This window comes from Myotis yumanensis, unplaced genomic scaffold (genome assembly GCF_028538775.1).
Source record: "Myotis yumanensis isolate MYYU_CA2020_CCGP unplaced genomic scaffold, mMyoYum1.0.hap1 SCAF_2, whole genome shotgun sequence".
NCBI lineage: Eukaryota > Metazoa > Chordata > Mammalia > Chiroptera > Vespertilionidae > Myotis > Myotis yumanensis.
This window is the reverse complement of record NW_027223753.1, coordinates 177,100,657-177,116,417: the sequence shown is the minus strand read 5'-3', so window position 1 is coordinate 177,116,417 and position 15,761 is coordinate 177,100,657. Positions and strand designations below refer to the sequence as shown.

The 15,761-nt window shown below is 46.6% G+C and overlaps 1 protein-coding gene and 1 long non-coding RNA gene across 3 annotated transcripts in view; both read left to right on the top strand.

The window, feature by feature from the left end:
• The first annotated feature begins 862 nt into the window (after positions 1-862).
• LOC139004068 (uncharacterized) overlaps positions 863-15,761 on the top strand; it is a 53,464-nt gene continuing 38,565 nt past the window's right edge. The window contains exon 1 of one of the 2 annotated variants that reach the window (XR_011470329.1): positions 863-1,286. This is a non-coding gene — a long non-coding RNA (uncharacterized lncRNA). The remainder of the gene's footprint in view (positions 1,287-15,761) is intronic. The other variant, XR_011470328.1, reaches the window with a different exon arrangement.
• Positions 13,641-15,344, top strand: SOX2 (SRY-box transcription factor 2). The gene has a single exon (XM_070403620.1). It carries the CDS (start codon positions 13,738-13,740, stop codon positions 14,701-14,703), a length of 966 nt encoding a protein of 321 aa, XP_070259721.1. The 5' UTR covers positions 13,641-13,737; the 3' UTR covers positions 14,704-15,344.

Sequence of the window (15,761 nt, the reverse complement as noted above, 5' to 3'; positions counted from 1 at the left end):
CAAGGTTTAGCTCATTCCACTCCTCCCCCTGGGCTCCCAACCTAGGTTTTCTGGGGTTGGGGACCTACCCAGAGGAGAAGGTTAAGGACACATGCCTAGCCCCTGCCCGACACGCAGGCTCGGGTGGGCGCTCGCAGAGATCAGGAGACACCCCTCAAGTCCTCAGTGGTCTGTGTGTCTGGCTCATGCAGCTGTGCATCCTCAACAGGGGAGGGGAGAGGAGAGCCTCGCTGGATATCCTTAGCTGCTCTCTCTGGGGTTATGTCTCCTCTCCCCCCATCCTCTGCCTCACCCCATCAAGACCAAATAGAATTGAAACTCCGTTGCCTTTGCCTGCACGGAGCCTAAAAATTCAGGTTTTGATAAGGTTACTGCACCATCGATACAATTGCAGATTTTTTTTTTAAAGCCTCCTCAAAGAGACAGATGTTGGGGCTGATTAAGAATTCAGGAGAAAACCTGCAGCTGCACCAAGGAATAATCTATTGGACAAATATTTTAATAAAAAGATATGAAGAGATCAGCCCGACCTTGCAAGGTCTTCTGCTTTTTAAAAAAAAAAAAATCTTTATCAAACCCCTATTCTATGGCTTCAATAAACAGAACCCATTACCTCACGGCATCTTTTGTTGGCCCCATACAAGAGAGAACAAAATGGTTATTCAGGGAACGCTTTCGATTTTTATTGTGGGTAGCCTGCACAAAGAGCTGTGTTATTGTATTTAAAAGAACCATCTGTAGCAGAAACAATGGCATCAAATTATCTTTGAATACCCACTGAAAAAACATAAAGCTTTTTTTTTTTTTATTCTTCTTCTGTACGGTGGGGGGGATAGAGCAGTGTTAGGATAACTGACTTTTTTGTTGTTCTCTGGGTGCATTCTTCTCGCTCCCCCTCTCTCCCCCTCACCCTCTCACTCCTCTCTCTCTCCCTCTCCCTCTCTCTTTTAAAAAATCAGCCATTTGGGGTTTTAAGCCATAAACGATTTTTCTTGTTGCAGGGGATTGCAGTGGCAAAGCTAGGCTAGGTCTTGGAGGCTGGTGTGAGGCGAAGCGGCTGAAGGCAGGAGGCTGATGGAGAGACTGGGGGGAAGAAAAGCCGAAATGGATTCACCGTGCCTTGGATGGAGGATGAGAAAGGAACTGCAAGCTCCTTCAACTGCTCTGTCCGGTGAGAAGTGATCTAGCTTGGGCTGACAGGAGGCTGAGGGAGCCCTCACGTTCTTTCGCTTTTTTACCTGCCAATCAAACTGCTACAAGACAACACCCTGATCTGCCATGGACATGTAAGTAGTTTGCAACCCAACTTTGACATTCAACTGCTAGCTCACTCCTCTCCGCCCACCCCACCCCCAACTCACTTTATTTCCCTCTCATTCTTTTTTTTTTTTTTTTCCTTTTGACCTTTAAGAGATCTGGAAATATACCCTGTGTGACAGTCGTTTAACACAGGCAGATTTCAGTCTGAAAGCGTTAAGTTGTGGGATTAAATGCTAATTTTGATTTCTTTAACAAATGCAGAAATGAAGTGGCATTATTTTATTCTCCTAACAGTTTTAGTGCTGAACATCATCAGTTGCCTTGCAAGGGTGTGTTTGTTTCCTTTTTTTTATGAATATGAAGAAATCTCTGAGCTCCCAAAGAGAAATGCAGAAATGAAAGTCAGGCTTCCATTTTAAGAATGTTACATTCTAGCATTTCATCCCTACAAAGAACCTTCTCCAGACCAAGAGTACATAGAATGGAAAGAGTGACTTGAGCCCAAAGATACATGTCATGAAGGGGTTGCTACTATTTCACCTGGCGTCTTCCTATTTTGGTGGTGGATGGGGGGGGGAAGGGGGGTGAAAAAAAGAGAAGGAAAAAGACGTGGCGACACCTCGTTCTTTATGAGAGATTGTCATTGACATCTAGAGATGCAAGAGGGCAGGATAAGCAGGAAATATTACCTGAAGGAAAGAATTACAGGACATGAGGAAGCTGGAAGCTGGAAGCTGGAAGCGGGGGTTGGGGGGAAGATTCTGTGGGAAGTTGTGTGCGGGCGGATAGGGGCTTGTTCTCTGGCGCCCTCTAATGGCAATGAGAACCACTGTTTTACTTTCTTAATTCAGTACTGGGAAAAGCAGCTGGGGGTTTTTTGTTGTTGCTGCTGGTGGTGGTTTTTTCTCCTCAGACTTAGAAACTAGAGACTATTCGTGGATTAAATTGATTCTTTTCATCCCAGAAATTTATGCATATATCTTTAAATTATCAATGTTTTCTCCTCAAACATCCCCTCCTCTCCCAAAATTTTGTTAGACTAATAGAGGAGGAGAGGCTAATGGTAAATTGATTTGTGGAGGGTGGCCCATGCCCAATTAGTAACTCGGAAAAAGGGATTCCTTTGCTACCTGAACATCATTCGGACTCTTATAGGAGTGTGTAGGGTGTGGGGTAGAGTGGGGAGGGATGATTTGGAAATTGCAGATTCTGACACGGGTTCATTATAATACAATTTAAAGGGGGCTCTTAGGAACCTCTGTTATTGCGACATGTGGTGGTCAGGGGGCTTTCCTTCCCGCCTCCTTTTTCTTTTTTCTTTTTCTTCTTTCTTTCGTTCTTTTTTTTTTTAATTTGGTAGATAAAGGTTAATCTTGGGCTGAATGATAGAGCTATGATTGACAAGAGAAAAGGTGTTGAGGGCAGGTCGCGCTGTCTTATTTACAGCCCACTGCTTGCTGTAGAGTCTTTGTTAGGACTGGAAAGCTAATTTAGTGCTGATCAAAAGCACCACAGAGTTAAAGGACTGGTAATGACTGCTAATTTCATTTCAGCCTCATGCATCCCCAACTGCTGTAATTAAAGACACGCTATTTAAATACAGGTGAAGGTTTTTGGTTGTTTTTTTTATGTTGGGGTGGGGGTGGGTGGATTACAATTTTAGTTAGATTTCATCTTATACATGGGTGTTATGTAGTCCAACACCAGATTTATTTTTAAGAGCCGTTTCATGTCATTTATACCTGGCTTTGCAGAATCGACAGTTTAAAATGTGTCAATCCATAAAAGCTCCCATTTAAAGAAAGAAAGAAAGAAAGGGGGGAGGATGCAGAGGAGTAACTGTTGGGGGGGGATTTAAATATTTGGGTCTCTTTCCCCCCACCCCACTTCAAATTAATAGAAGGGCCTTCGAAATAGCTAAAGTATTTGAAACTTGGGGCAAGGTTAACAGGCCAGAGGGATCAGTGTCAGCTTTTAAGACTTCTAAAAAGCTGATCATGTGAACAGATGGAAAAATATATTTTTAATTAAATAATTTCCCTTACACTGTAGCTGCAGAGTTGGCTCAGAAACCGTGTAATTCCTCAACCGATAGGAGTTTCTTTATGAGAACATCAAAGCATAAAAAGCTCTACATTTTCGGAGTTGGTTAAAATTTATAACCACCCCCCCACCCACCCACACACCCCAAAAAAGAATTTAGTCTTTAATCTCTTTTTATCCACGGAGACTAAAGCTCTGTACTCGACCCGGCAAGCGGCTTTCGCCTTCCGGGGCTGGAACCCGGCTCAGATGTGAAGCGGCAATGAGCCGCCGCTCAGGTTCGTGCCCAGCGCCCCCTGTTGGACACAGTAGAAGCTGCGCAGCGCCAGTCCAGGAAATCGCTAGAACCTTGCTCTGGGGTTAGATACAACACTTTATTACTCTCCGGAACGGAGATGGGGCAAAGAAACAAGCTTTTATATCCTTTAAAGATAATTTAATTGTAAACCAATAAAAATTACAAGGAGATAATACAATTTTAATTTAGTAAAAAGTAAAGCTTAACCTCCTATTCCTTCTCCTCACATCCTAGCCAACCCCTACCCCCATTTGGGTTTAGGGCTCTTATTAAAGATTCTGTGATAATGAAACAGGTAGAGAAGCACGATTTAAAAAACAAAGAGAATTTCTTCTGTAGCAGTGGAGAATCAAGCCAAAGTGACTTCTCCCGTTAGGTACACATTCAAAAAACAAAACGGACGGTGCTGCGGTATGCTGTTTTGACATTGTCAACAGCATCTTGGATGCCATCAGAGATCCTTCCAGGATTGTAACCGAGTCTCTGAATGAATGAAATATTTGCTCCTTTTTGTTTATTTTCATAGTGTAATTAAAAGGCCAGTCTGTTCTTTGAATGTTTCCCATCCCCAAACCGATCTTGAGCAAACTTTTCCTTTCCCCGTTAGTGGTTAAATTCCAGATAGTATTTAAGAAGCAGGTGCCTGACACCTTTCTTCTTTTATCTCAGCCTTGGGCTTTCAGGGAAAGTGGACCAGTGATAAAGAGTATTTTCTTTTGAAATTCATCATTTCCATGGACCAGGAATCCAAATTATCCTAGGGGGGACGAGGACTGCTTTTACACTTCCAACAACTACCTGTCCCCATAAGAAAGCGCTTTGACCTGGTCTTTGGTGAGCAAGTAAAGACCAAAGTGCACTCTGCATTCTTTCAGAGAGATCAGCTATCAAAATGAGACCTCTTTTGAATTTAAAACAATGGGGAAATATGGGTTTATTTAGGTGTGTAAAGTCAAGTTGAAATAATTCGTGCGCTAAATGAACAGATGAGGTCTCAGCGAGGTGTTTTATGGCTTCAGTCATCAGGGATGTACTTACAAGTTTAATTTTTAGATAAAATTTACCTTAAGAAGTTTAGGGCTTGTTTTGCCCATTGAGGAAACCAGCTGAAGTTTCCAGCAGAATTACTTTTACAGATATTTATACTGTGGCTACGCAAATGGCTCATGTTGATCTCTGCTTTCTTCCTCCCACTTCCCCAAATCAGTGGGTCCGCGGTTGTGCTTTTAGGGGAATTGCTGAAAACAATTTGGTGCGATGAGAGATGCCTTCTCCATCTGATTCCAGAATCGAATCTCGGCTTAGGCTTCTCAGTAAATTAGTTCGGATACCGTGGCAGGAAAAGAGTCAGCGTTTTTTGGGTTGTTTTTTTAATCCATTTTTACCCGGAATTCTATCGAAATGAGCCAGCGGGATTCCGCGCTACCGACCTTCCTACCCTTTGCTTTCCCCGAAGACTGGCACCAGGACAGTCGTGCTCAGTGCGGGCAGCTGCGGACCCAGCGCCAACCCGGGAAGGGAAGCCGCGAAGCGCCGACGGCCCCGTCCCGAGGCTGCGGGCCGCGTGGGGAGGCCAAAGCCCGCAGAACCTCGGAGGCGCCCCCACGAAGCGGGGTCCACGCCTGCGGTTCGGAATCGATGTCGAATTTGCAATAGCCGAGGCCCGGAGATTTTGACCCCGTCCCGCCCCCTCGAGGGTCCCAACCTGTAGGGAGAGGCGGGGGGAGCGGGGAGGAGGCGGGCGCACCTGGCTGCGCGCTGGCTGGCGGCGAGCCCCCCGCTGCCCAGGGCCCCCGGGGAAGGCGCGGCTCCCGGGCCGGGAACTGAACTAAACAAGTGGGTGGCCTAGGCCTGGGAACGCCGCCCGCGCGGCCCTCCCAGCGCAGGGTCATTTCTGCGGTTGCGGGCAGCCGCGGCCCCCGCCGGAACCGCGCGCCCCGCAGCCCGCCCGCCGCAGGGCAGCCCTGGCGTGTTCGGGGCGATCGGGGAGGGGGCAGCGGGCGGCCGGCTCCGTGGGGGCAGGCGAAGCCACGGCTGGCTGCGGGCTGCGCGCTTCCGCCGCGGCGGAGAGTTCTTCGGGGGGCGGGGCGGGCGTTTGGGGTTTGTTGTCCCAGCGTCCAGGCCTGAGCCCGCGCCCGCTGGCTGGGCGCCCTGTTTTGTAAGGAGCCCATCTTGCCCGACGCTGAGGGCGATCCAGGAGGATGGGGGGGGCCAAGTTGGGCCCAGCGAGTCGGTGCCAAGCCCTCAGCCCCTTCTCCTCTCCAGCACGTCTTCCCTGGTGAACCCAGGCCTCGTGGGAAAGGCCAGTGGGTGTGTGTGGCTTGGAGTTTATTGCCTCTTTTGGAGTGGAGAAAATGAGTGTTAAGACTGAGATGTAAGGAGGAGCCCTCATTTACTGTTTGCTTTTTTTTTTTAACTTTGAAGATACTTTAGTTTCTCGATCCAACCCTGAGACAGCCAAGGCAGCCAGGCCTGAAGGAGCTGAGATATATAGACAGAGACTCGCCTCTCCACCACTCAGCGGGCAGAGAAACGCTGCCAGACTACGGGTCCTAATCCAGGGCCCAGCTGCTATGTGGGTCGCTCAAGGGTGTTGAAACCACAAGTACAACTTGACACCATTGAGCCCACGGTGCTTGTCAATAATCTGTGAATTAGGTGCAGAGATTGTCACCGCAGATCATAACAGTTTCTGAAGGACTCATTACAGCCTATCGTGTCAATGATCTTCAAATTAAGGAGGGAGGGTGGGACGCGAGGGAAAAGGAGTGGGGAGAGCCTACAAAAAGGGAAGAAGGGTTGGAGGGGAGATAAAAGTCAGAGCCCCAGCTCGGAAAAAGCCTTTAAAGATTATCAGGCTAGTGATCTGAGAATTCCATTGGGATGGGTTTTGGAGGCCCAACTCCATTGGAGCCAGAGCTGGAAGGGGTGCTCGGGGTGAGCAGAAGTGGGCCCCTGGGAAGGCAGGCTCCTCAGACATTTCTTTTGAGGCCAGAAGAGCTTTGGGGAGAGGGCTCCAGCTGTCAATGGGAGGCCTTGAGGATGCCAGTCCGCCCAAGATGGGTGTACACTTTGATTTAGAGCACTTTCCAGGGCGAGCCAGAGCTGCAAATCTTTTGAAAAAAAGAAAGTGGGTAATAGTTTTGTGTAGGGCTGATGTGATTATAGGGTGATTTCTCCCCTCCCCCCCCCCCAGTGGTTTGCTTTCAGCTTCCTTTCATGCAAACAGGTAAAAGAATATCTCCCTTTTCTTTTGATAATATTCCTGTCCCTTAAGCAGATCTAATTTATTTCGCCAACTTGTTTTGGGGGATGCCACACACCTCTGCCCTCTGAGGGAGTTGGCTTTTGTCACTTTCTGTGAGTTTGTATCATGTCTGATTAAGCTTCTGAAGAAAGAAGTCTAAATGCCATGGCTGCAGGTTGAAGTGGCCAGGATTAGGGAGACACCATCTCCCCGCTTGGTGGGTTGCCGGTGCCGTGAGTGTGTAGCCTGGCATGCATTGGGGTGTCACTCGTGCATCATTTAGGTTTGTTTTTCCCACAAAAGTTGACGTCACGACTAAATGAAATAATCACAGTGGGAGAATTTAAAACAATCATCTTTTTCCTAAAATGGAGGTAACAATCCTAGTCACTGGGAAATTGGGATTCTAAGGAAGCCCCTTCCCTTGGTGTGAGTAACTGCACAGCAGAGTGTGGTCAGTTGGGGAGACATGTGTGTAGACGCCCAGGCAATGGCTTAGAGGTGTGAACCGGCCCGTGGGTGTGTTGGGCCAGTTGCAGTTCCTGATGATGTTTGCCAGGTCTTTGTTTTTCATTCCCTTCTTCTAATTTTTAAAACAAAAATCACAGGTTCTTTTATTATTATTTTTTCCCCCAAAGCAACAGAAAACCACCGGTGAAAATTTTGAAATATCAATGTTTTCAGGTTGTCTTTTTTTAAAGGGAATTTCCATTTTAAATAATTAGATCACTTAATGGGCACACTATGTTTTTTCCCCCCCTGGACAACAGCTGCAGAGCAGAGGCAGAATTTTATGTTAAAGTAACTTGATAATTCAGAAATGAAATGAAATTGTGGAGTGTAAGTCCCCTTTTCCAGAAAACATTTGAGCTGGAATGTGGGAAGGATGTGCATATATGTGTAATGCTATAAGCAATATGATGGTTATTATATATAGCACTCAAGACATCTACAAGTGATTATATATCACTTTTGTTGCTATAATTTGAAGAGGAAAATATATTTAGTTCTCTAACTGCCGAATTCTTTTTAAAATGTATTTATTTCATCAGTGGGAATTAGATGAAAGAGAATGAATATGAAAAGGAGTTGAATGCAGAGCAGCTCTGCATTCCTTAGGTTTCAAGGGTCCTTACAGCTCTTGAGTGAAATTATTTGGTGAAATTGGGTCTGGACTGAAATAGCATTTGTTATCGCCTTGTTCATTTGTTATGTGTAATACCACTTCTAGAAATTAAAGGCAAGGCACTGAAGGGACAGACAAGAAGAAAAAATATGATTGAGCAATTTTAAATTGCCAATCTACCATGCCTCCATGTGCATGTCTATGCCTTAGTCAATAAAGAGGGATAGAGATATATGCTTGTCTTCGTATCGTCTAGAAACATTTCTTATAGTTCCTGTCAATAACCCTTCACACTCCCAAAATCTGACAAGTTTGGCAATAGGAAGAAAATGAAGGAAATGTAGATGAAAGAGCTTCCATCATTTTGAAAATTGCTTTATAAAAATTGAAGTGTCCCCTCTGGGGTTCCCTGTGAGGGATCTTTTACAGTTATCTAAAGCAAATGTAGTTTGATCCCAGTAAAATTCTATTCTAATTTTTGCTCTTACTTTCAATATCCTAACTTTTCCCAGTTTATGTCTTACCGATTATTTTTTGAAAATATGTAAAATATGTGATGCCTTCTTAAGGAAAAGAAATCCTCTAATCCCCCCCCCCTTTTTTTTTTTTTTTACCTCTATTTATCTGTGTTTGTTTCATAAATCTTGGAGAATCAAGTGTTGATCATTTTGGAAGTCTTGTGGCATGTTCCAGTTTGGAGTGATTGAACTGTTTTTGCAATTTAATGGGGAAAAGGAAACATTTTAAACATTGGGTTATACCAATCTCCTTACTCTATAATTCTCAGTTTTCTTGTGTTAGGGGACAAGTATCAATAAAATCTCATCTTACCAGATTGCACCAGTATTGTCCTAAACACTGGCATTTCCCTTTATTTTTGGCTTTTAAAATCAGGAAATTTTCTTGGATTTCCATACTTCTCTTTTTACTTGCCTCTGATTTACCACACTGGTTTGTTCTCTTTCACAGCAGCATGATCACTGCTGCTCTGGGCACTTTCAGTGGAGGTAGTTGGAAGGTTAGGATCCAGAGGAAACATAACAAAAAAGGGAGAGAAAAAAAACAAAAACAAAAACAAAACCTTCATTTGGCCAAATCTGGCTCCTAATACATTTAACCAGTTCCAGAATTAGAAAGCCTTTCTGTACATTTTCTTCTATTTTGCTCTCTTTTTTTCCTCACATAATGAAATTAAAACTTTTGGAGCCCACAGTTGACATTTTTCAGAAAATTGAGTTATCAAGGCAGTAATTATTTCACGGGGAGATAAAACTCTCATAGCCCTAACTGTCAAATAGGGCCCTTTTCAAATTTTAATTACAAAATAAAATTAGTCTGCTCTTCCTCAGAATGGTTTGTGAGTGGTTAAACAGAGCTTTCCCCCCCAATACTGGTGGTCGTCGTCAAACTCTGCTAATTAGCAATGCTGAGAAATTCCAGTTAACAAGGACATTCTCCGGGACTCTGCAGGTTCCCTGCCGTTTGCCTTCATTTCCATAAGAAGATTAAGAGAGGAGGGGAACACACTCAAATGCAGATGCAGAAAAGAAGCGTTTTTTTTAACAAGCATCATAATAGTAAGATGCTTGGCTAGTTCTCACCTAATTACTGCAAGTTAAACCTCTATTTGCCACTAAGAAGAAAAAATAAGTCTACAGTCCCCTATCCACAAAACTGTTAGTTGGCTTCAGATATAATACTTGAGGAGGGATGAGAAGGCGTTCAGGAGAAAAATATCAATGCAAAAGATTTTTTAAATAAAATTGAGCTACATTTAATCAGTTAAGGATTTTTGGCTGGGGCCTATAGTAGAACAAAATCAACTCTGAATAGCCCAGGATTCAGGCATTTTTATTCTGAATTTCTAGTCTTGCTCTAAAGTGTGCCGCTTTTCACTGCCCACTCTTTTTAGATTAAGCACTTTCCATTTTCATAAATTGTGCCAATGGCAACATTTTGAATTTTGGAAGATGTGAAGCACCCTCTTCCAAGTTTTATTTTAATTCCCTAGTAGTCAATGGTGTGTTGTTATTAGTACTGGAACCGTCTGTTATAAACCTAAAACAGTACTGTTTCTATCATCTATTGTGATTGTTATAGTTATTATATTTAGGTGCTGGAGATAGTGCTGCATTGAAATAGAGTGGCCGGTGATCTGATTTTTTTTAATGCATATGTTCTAAAAAAAAGAAGTCTAATGAGAAAATTATTTCTGCTATCACCATCTTCTTTAATCTTACTTTCATAGCACATTATTATGCATAAACACCAGCCACAGTTAGTTTATTGCCTTGATAAGTACTGCAGGCTTAATTAAAATAAAGCTGTAAATAAATGCAACCAATGATAACACAATTGTACTGTATTTCCATAGCTTATTTATATGATAAAAACAATTAGCAAAAGACCTAGCCATCCCCTTTAACCTCTTAAATGAATTATTGTAGAATTCAGGCACAAACATATGCATCTGAGAATGTATAAAAGCTTTTACATATTATCCCAAGGAAAAAATTGTGCTTCTTACTACTTACTACTGAGAGAGAGAGAGAGAGAGAGAGAGAGAGAGAGAGAGATTTAAAAATCTGCTTCTATAACCATCTGTTATTAATATTTATTTTAATACATATACACCACCAATATCCACACCACTTTTTGGTTTTGTCTTCAAACTTAATTAGTCATAGGCTCTTCCCCCCTAGTTTTTGGAATAATGCTACTAAGCACAGACCAACACATACACAGTCATAAAATGAATGCTTGTTTTGCCCTTCGTGGTGTCTGGACAATCATAATTCATTCATATGTTGAATCTCATAATTTGTACCTCATTTTTCCATGGTTTAACCTCCCACTTATCTCGAGGTTATATATGTACGTTTCTAAGTTAAGCAAATTAAATCTGACTCTTATGATTTGGTTCCATAGCTTATATGATATGTTAACTTCTCTTTTGTTTAAATTACATGTAATTAATTTTATCTTCCTCCCATCCCCCTCCTTTTTTTTTTTTCTTTTCTTTATTTCCAAACACCTTTTAAAGGTAAAAGCCATAATCTTGGGAAAGCGAATCCACCAGTAGGGGGCGCACCAGCCACATCCCTGAAACCGAGACGCACTGAAAAGCCAGTCTCCAGATCCACGCAACCTTTTCTCTTTCCTAGTCTTCATGTCCGAGATTAGCTTAATATTACACCTCGAATAAACAGAAGACATTGCTTTATTTTGAAGAGTGGCATATTTATGCGTTTCGAGAAGGCCTGTCTCTTCCTTCCCAGGTTCCCAAGAACCAAAAGAAAACAAACCATAACTTAAGAGGAAAAGGAGCACTACGGGAGGCGGGTGGGAGTAGGGGTTGATTGGAAATAATAATTTATTAGGACAAGTCTACTGCAGAATTCTGTTTCTCAACTTTTCTGAGCGAGCAGAAAAGCTTGGGAGGGCAGAGATTGAAGACGTTAGACTGGGGGCAATGACGGTTTATGGGAAGGTTAGTGAGGAACAAAACAATGCAAAGTTTTGTAAAGATAATAAATGGAACGTGGCCGACAGATACTATTCAGTACATTTTCTTAGGGTGCGTAAGGGGGGATCAGGGGACGAGGGGGCGGAGAGGGTGTTACAGAAGAAAGAAAATGAGTAACCCCGATGGTTTAAGCCCTTTATAAAAAAGAAATGGCATCGGGGATTTTTTTCTCCCCCCCCCCCCCCCCCCTTTGTAGTCAAGTGCATTTTAGCCACAAAGATCCCAACAAGAGTGTGGAAGGAAACTTAGACGGGGCTTTGTTTGACTCCGTGTAGCGACAACAAGAGAAACAAAACTACCTATTTGTAACGGACGTGCTGCCATTGCTCTCGGCATTGAGAGCCTACCTATTGAAATCTTTACGTCCGGACAATGGGAGAGCGGCTAAAATTACCCTCTTGGGTCCTGGGCGGGCAGGATTTCTGAGCCCCAACCCCCGCCCTCATCCCATCCGATTCCAGCCCTGGCCTGGCTGGGCTCCCCCTTTTCCTAGTCCTGGCCGCCCTCTTCCTGCCCGCACTGCCTGCACCTGTGCCTGGCGAGCACCACCCAGCCTCCCAGACCTAGACCCCCCTCAGAGCTCAGCCTGCAGACCCGGGCGGACCGTCGGGGCAAGGCAATCACTTGGGGGTGGGAATGCCAGGGCTGGTTCTGCCTGAGTCCTGGAAACTCTGCGTGGGAGGGAGTTGGTGTGTGCGGCCCAAATGCCACCTCCGTGGAGCCGTGGCACGCCAGGAAGTGAGCTAACGCTCCCCATAGCCTGCACTTCTGAGCGTCCTTCGGCTGAGCTCTTTCATCCCCAGCCTCCTTTTGAAACCGGCACAACTAAAATCCTTCTTTGGGGGCGGCTCAGCAGGAGGATGGGGAGAGAGAATGAGCATCCCCTTTGCACCGACTGAATGGAGCGCGGCTGTGGGAGATGCGGTTGGGGGAAGCTGACAAGCTGTGGTTTCCTGCGCCCGAGCTGAGCTGAGCTGAGCAGAGCAGAGCAGGGCTGAGCTGAGCTGAGCTGAGCTGGGCTGGGCTGGGCAGGGCAGGGCAGAGCGTGGTCGCGGCAGCTCACCCAGGGCCTGCCCAGCCTCAGCTCTGCACTCGGCCTCCTTGTCCGAGCAGGATGGATTTTTAAAACAGAGCAAATGGCGTGGAAGCTAGGAGGGTTGTGAGGACAGAGCTTCCCGCCTCCTAACTTCTAGTCGGGACAGTGTGAGGAGGGGGTGAGCGAGTGCGGACAACTGTGGAGAAAAGGGGGCCCAGGGGAGAGCGAGGCTCGGGAGGAGCGCTGGAGGGGCTGGAGTTGGGGGGAGCGCGCGGAGGAGCGGGAGAACAATAACGCCAACTCCGGCGCTGCCTGTTTCCTGAAACACTAGTAGGACAGTCGCCCTGAACCACCCACTCTGCCCTGCCCCACCCCCACACCTTAGCGGCTTCCCGCGCCCCGTCCCCATTTCAGCAGCCCGCACCAAAAAGTAAATCGGCATTAAGTTTAAAGGAAATCATCTCAGTCTTGGTGCTGTTTACCCACTTCCTTCGAAAAGGCGTGTGGTGTGACCTGTTGCTGCGAGAGGGGATACAAAGGTTTCTCAGTGGCTGCCAGGCTGGCTGTGGGAGCCGCCTCCCCCTCCCGCCATCCGCTCCCTCCTCCTCCTCCCTCCTCCCCCCGCCTCCCCCGCGCGGCCCGCGGCGCGGCAGGCCCCGCCCCCTTTCATGCAAAACCCGGCGGCAAGGCCGCGCTCGAGTGGAGGAGCCGCCGCACGCTGATTGGTCGCTGGAAACCCATTTATTCCCTGACAGCCCCCATCACATGGATGGTTGTCTATTAACTTGTTCAAAAAAGTATCAGGAGTTGTCAAGGCAGAGAAGAGTGTTTGCAAAAGGGGGAAAGTAGTTTGCTGCCTCTTTAAGACTGGGACTGAGAGAAAGAAGAGGAGAGAGAAAGAAAGGGAGAGAAGTTTGAGCCCCAGGCTTAAGCCTTTCCAAAAAATAATAATAACAATCATCGGCGGCGGCAGAATCGGCCAGAAGAGGAGGGAAGCGCTTTTTTTGATCCTGATTCCAGTTTGCCTCTCTCTCTTTTCTTCCCCCAAATTATTCTTCGCCTGATTTTCCTTGCGGAGCTCTGCGCTCCCGACACCCCCGCCCGCCTCCCCTCCTCTCCCCCCGCCCGCGGGCCCCCCAAAGTCCCGGCCGGGCCGAGGGTCGGCGGCCGCCGGCGGGCCGGGCCCGCGCACAGCGCCCGCATGTACAACATGATGGAGACGGAGCTGAAGCCGCCGGGCCCGCAGCAAACTTCGGGGGGCGGCGGCGGCGGCGGCGGCAACTCCACCGCGGCGGCGGCGGCGGGCGGCAACCAGAAGAACAGCCCGGACCGCGTCAAGCGGCCCATGAACGCCTTCATGGTGTGGTCCCGCGGGCAGCGGCGCAAGATGGCCCAGGAGAACCCCAAGATGCACAACTCGGAGATCAGCAAGCGCCTGGGCGCCGAGTGGAAACTTTTGTCGGAGACGGAGAAGCGGCCGTTCATTGACGAGGCCAAGCGGCTGCGAGCGCTGCACATGAAGGAGCACCCGGATTATAAATACCGGCCCCGGCGGAAAACCAAGACGCTCATGAAGAAGGATAAGTACACGCTGCCCGGCGGGCTGCTGGCCCCGGGCGGCAACAGCATGGCGAGCGGGGTCGGGGTGGGCGCCGGCCTGGGCGCGGGCGTGAACCAGCGCATGGACAGCTACGCGCACATGAACGGCTGGAGCAACGGCAGCTACAGCATGATGCAGGACCAGCTGGGCTACGCGCAGCACCCGGGCCTCAACGCGCACGGCGCGGCGCAGATGCAGCCCATGCACCGCTACGACGTGAGCGCCCTGCAGTACAACTCCATGACCAGCTCGCAGACCTACATGAACGGCTCGCCCACCTACAGCATGTCCTACTCGCAGCAGGGCACCCCCGGCATGGCGCTGGGCTCCATGGGCTCGGTGGTCAAGTCCGAGGCCAGTTCCAGCCCCCCTGTGGTTACCTCTTCCTCCCACTCCAGGGCGCCCTGCCAGGCCGGGGACCTCCGGGACATGATCAGCATGTACCTCCCCGGCGCCGAGGTGCCGGAGCCCGCCGCCCCCAGCAGACTTCACATGTCCCAGCACTACCAGAGCGGCCCGGTGCCCGGCACGGCCATTAACGGCACACTGCCCCTCTCGCACATGTGAGGGTCGTGTACGGTGAACTGGAAGGGGGGATTTTTTTTCAAGGAGAAACGAGGGGGAAATGGAGAGTACGAAGCAGCGTGGAGGAAAAACCCGGTATGCTCAAAACAAAAAAAGTTATCACCCACAGCAAATGACATCTGTCTGCAAAAGAGAATACCAATCCCAGCTACACTCACAGAAAAAAAGCCGCGATGCCGACAAGAAAACTTTTATGAGAGATCCTGGACTTCTTTTTGGGGGACTATTTTTGTACAGAGAAAACCGGAGGGGGGTGGGTGGGGAGGGCGAGGGGATGGACCTTGTATAGATCTGGAGGAAAGAAAACTACGCAAAACTTTTAAAAAGTTCTAGTGATACGGTAGGAGCTTTGCAGAAAGTTTGCAAAAGTCTTTACCAGTAATATTTAGAGCTAGTCTCCAAGCGACGGGAAAAAAATGTTTTAATATTTGCAAGCAACTTTTGTACAGTATTTATCGAGATAAACATGGCAATCAAAATGTCCATTGTTTATAAGCTGAGAATTTGCCAAAATTTTTCAAGGAGAGGCTTCTTGCTGAATTTTGATTCTGCAGCTGAAATTTAGGGCAGTTGCAGCCGTGAAAAGGAAACTATTCAGATTGGACATTTTAATTGTTTAAAAATTGTACAAAAGGAAAAAAAAAACAGCTAGGATATGTACTGGTAAAACTATCTCCGCGGTCTTTAAAGGGGCAAAAGTTTTAGATTGTACTAAATTTTTTTTTTAACTTACTGTTAAAAGTAAAAATGGCCATGCAGGTTGACATCATTGGTAATTTATAATAGCTTTTGTTTCCCAACTTTCCATTTTGTTCAGATAAAAAACATGAAATTACTGTGTTTGAAATATTTTCTTATGGTTTGTAATATTTCTGTAAATTTATTGTGATATTTTAAGGTTCCCCCCCCCCCTTTATTTTCCGTAGTTGTATTTTAAAGATTCGGCTCTGTATTATTTGAATCAGTCTGCCGAGAATCCATGTATATATTTGAACTAATACCATCCTTATAACAGGTACATTTTCAACTTAAGTTTTTAC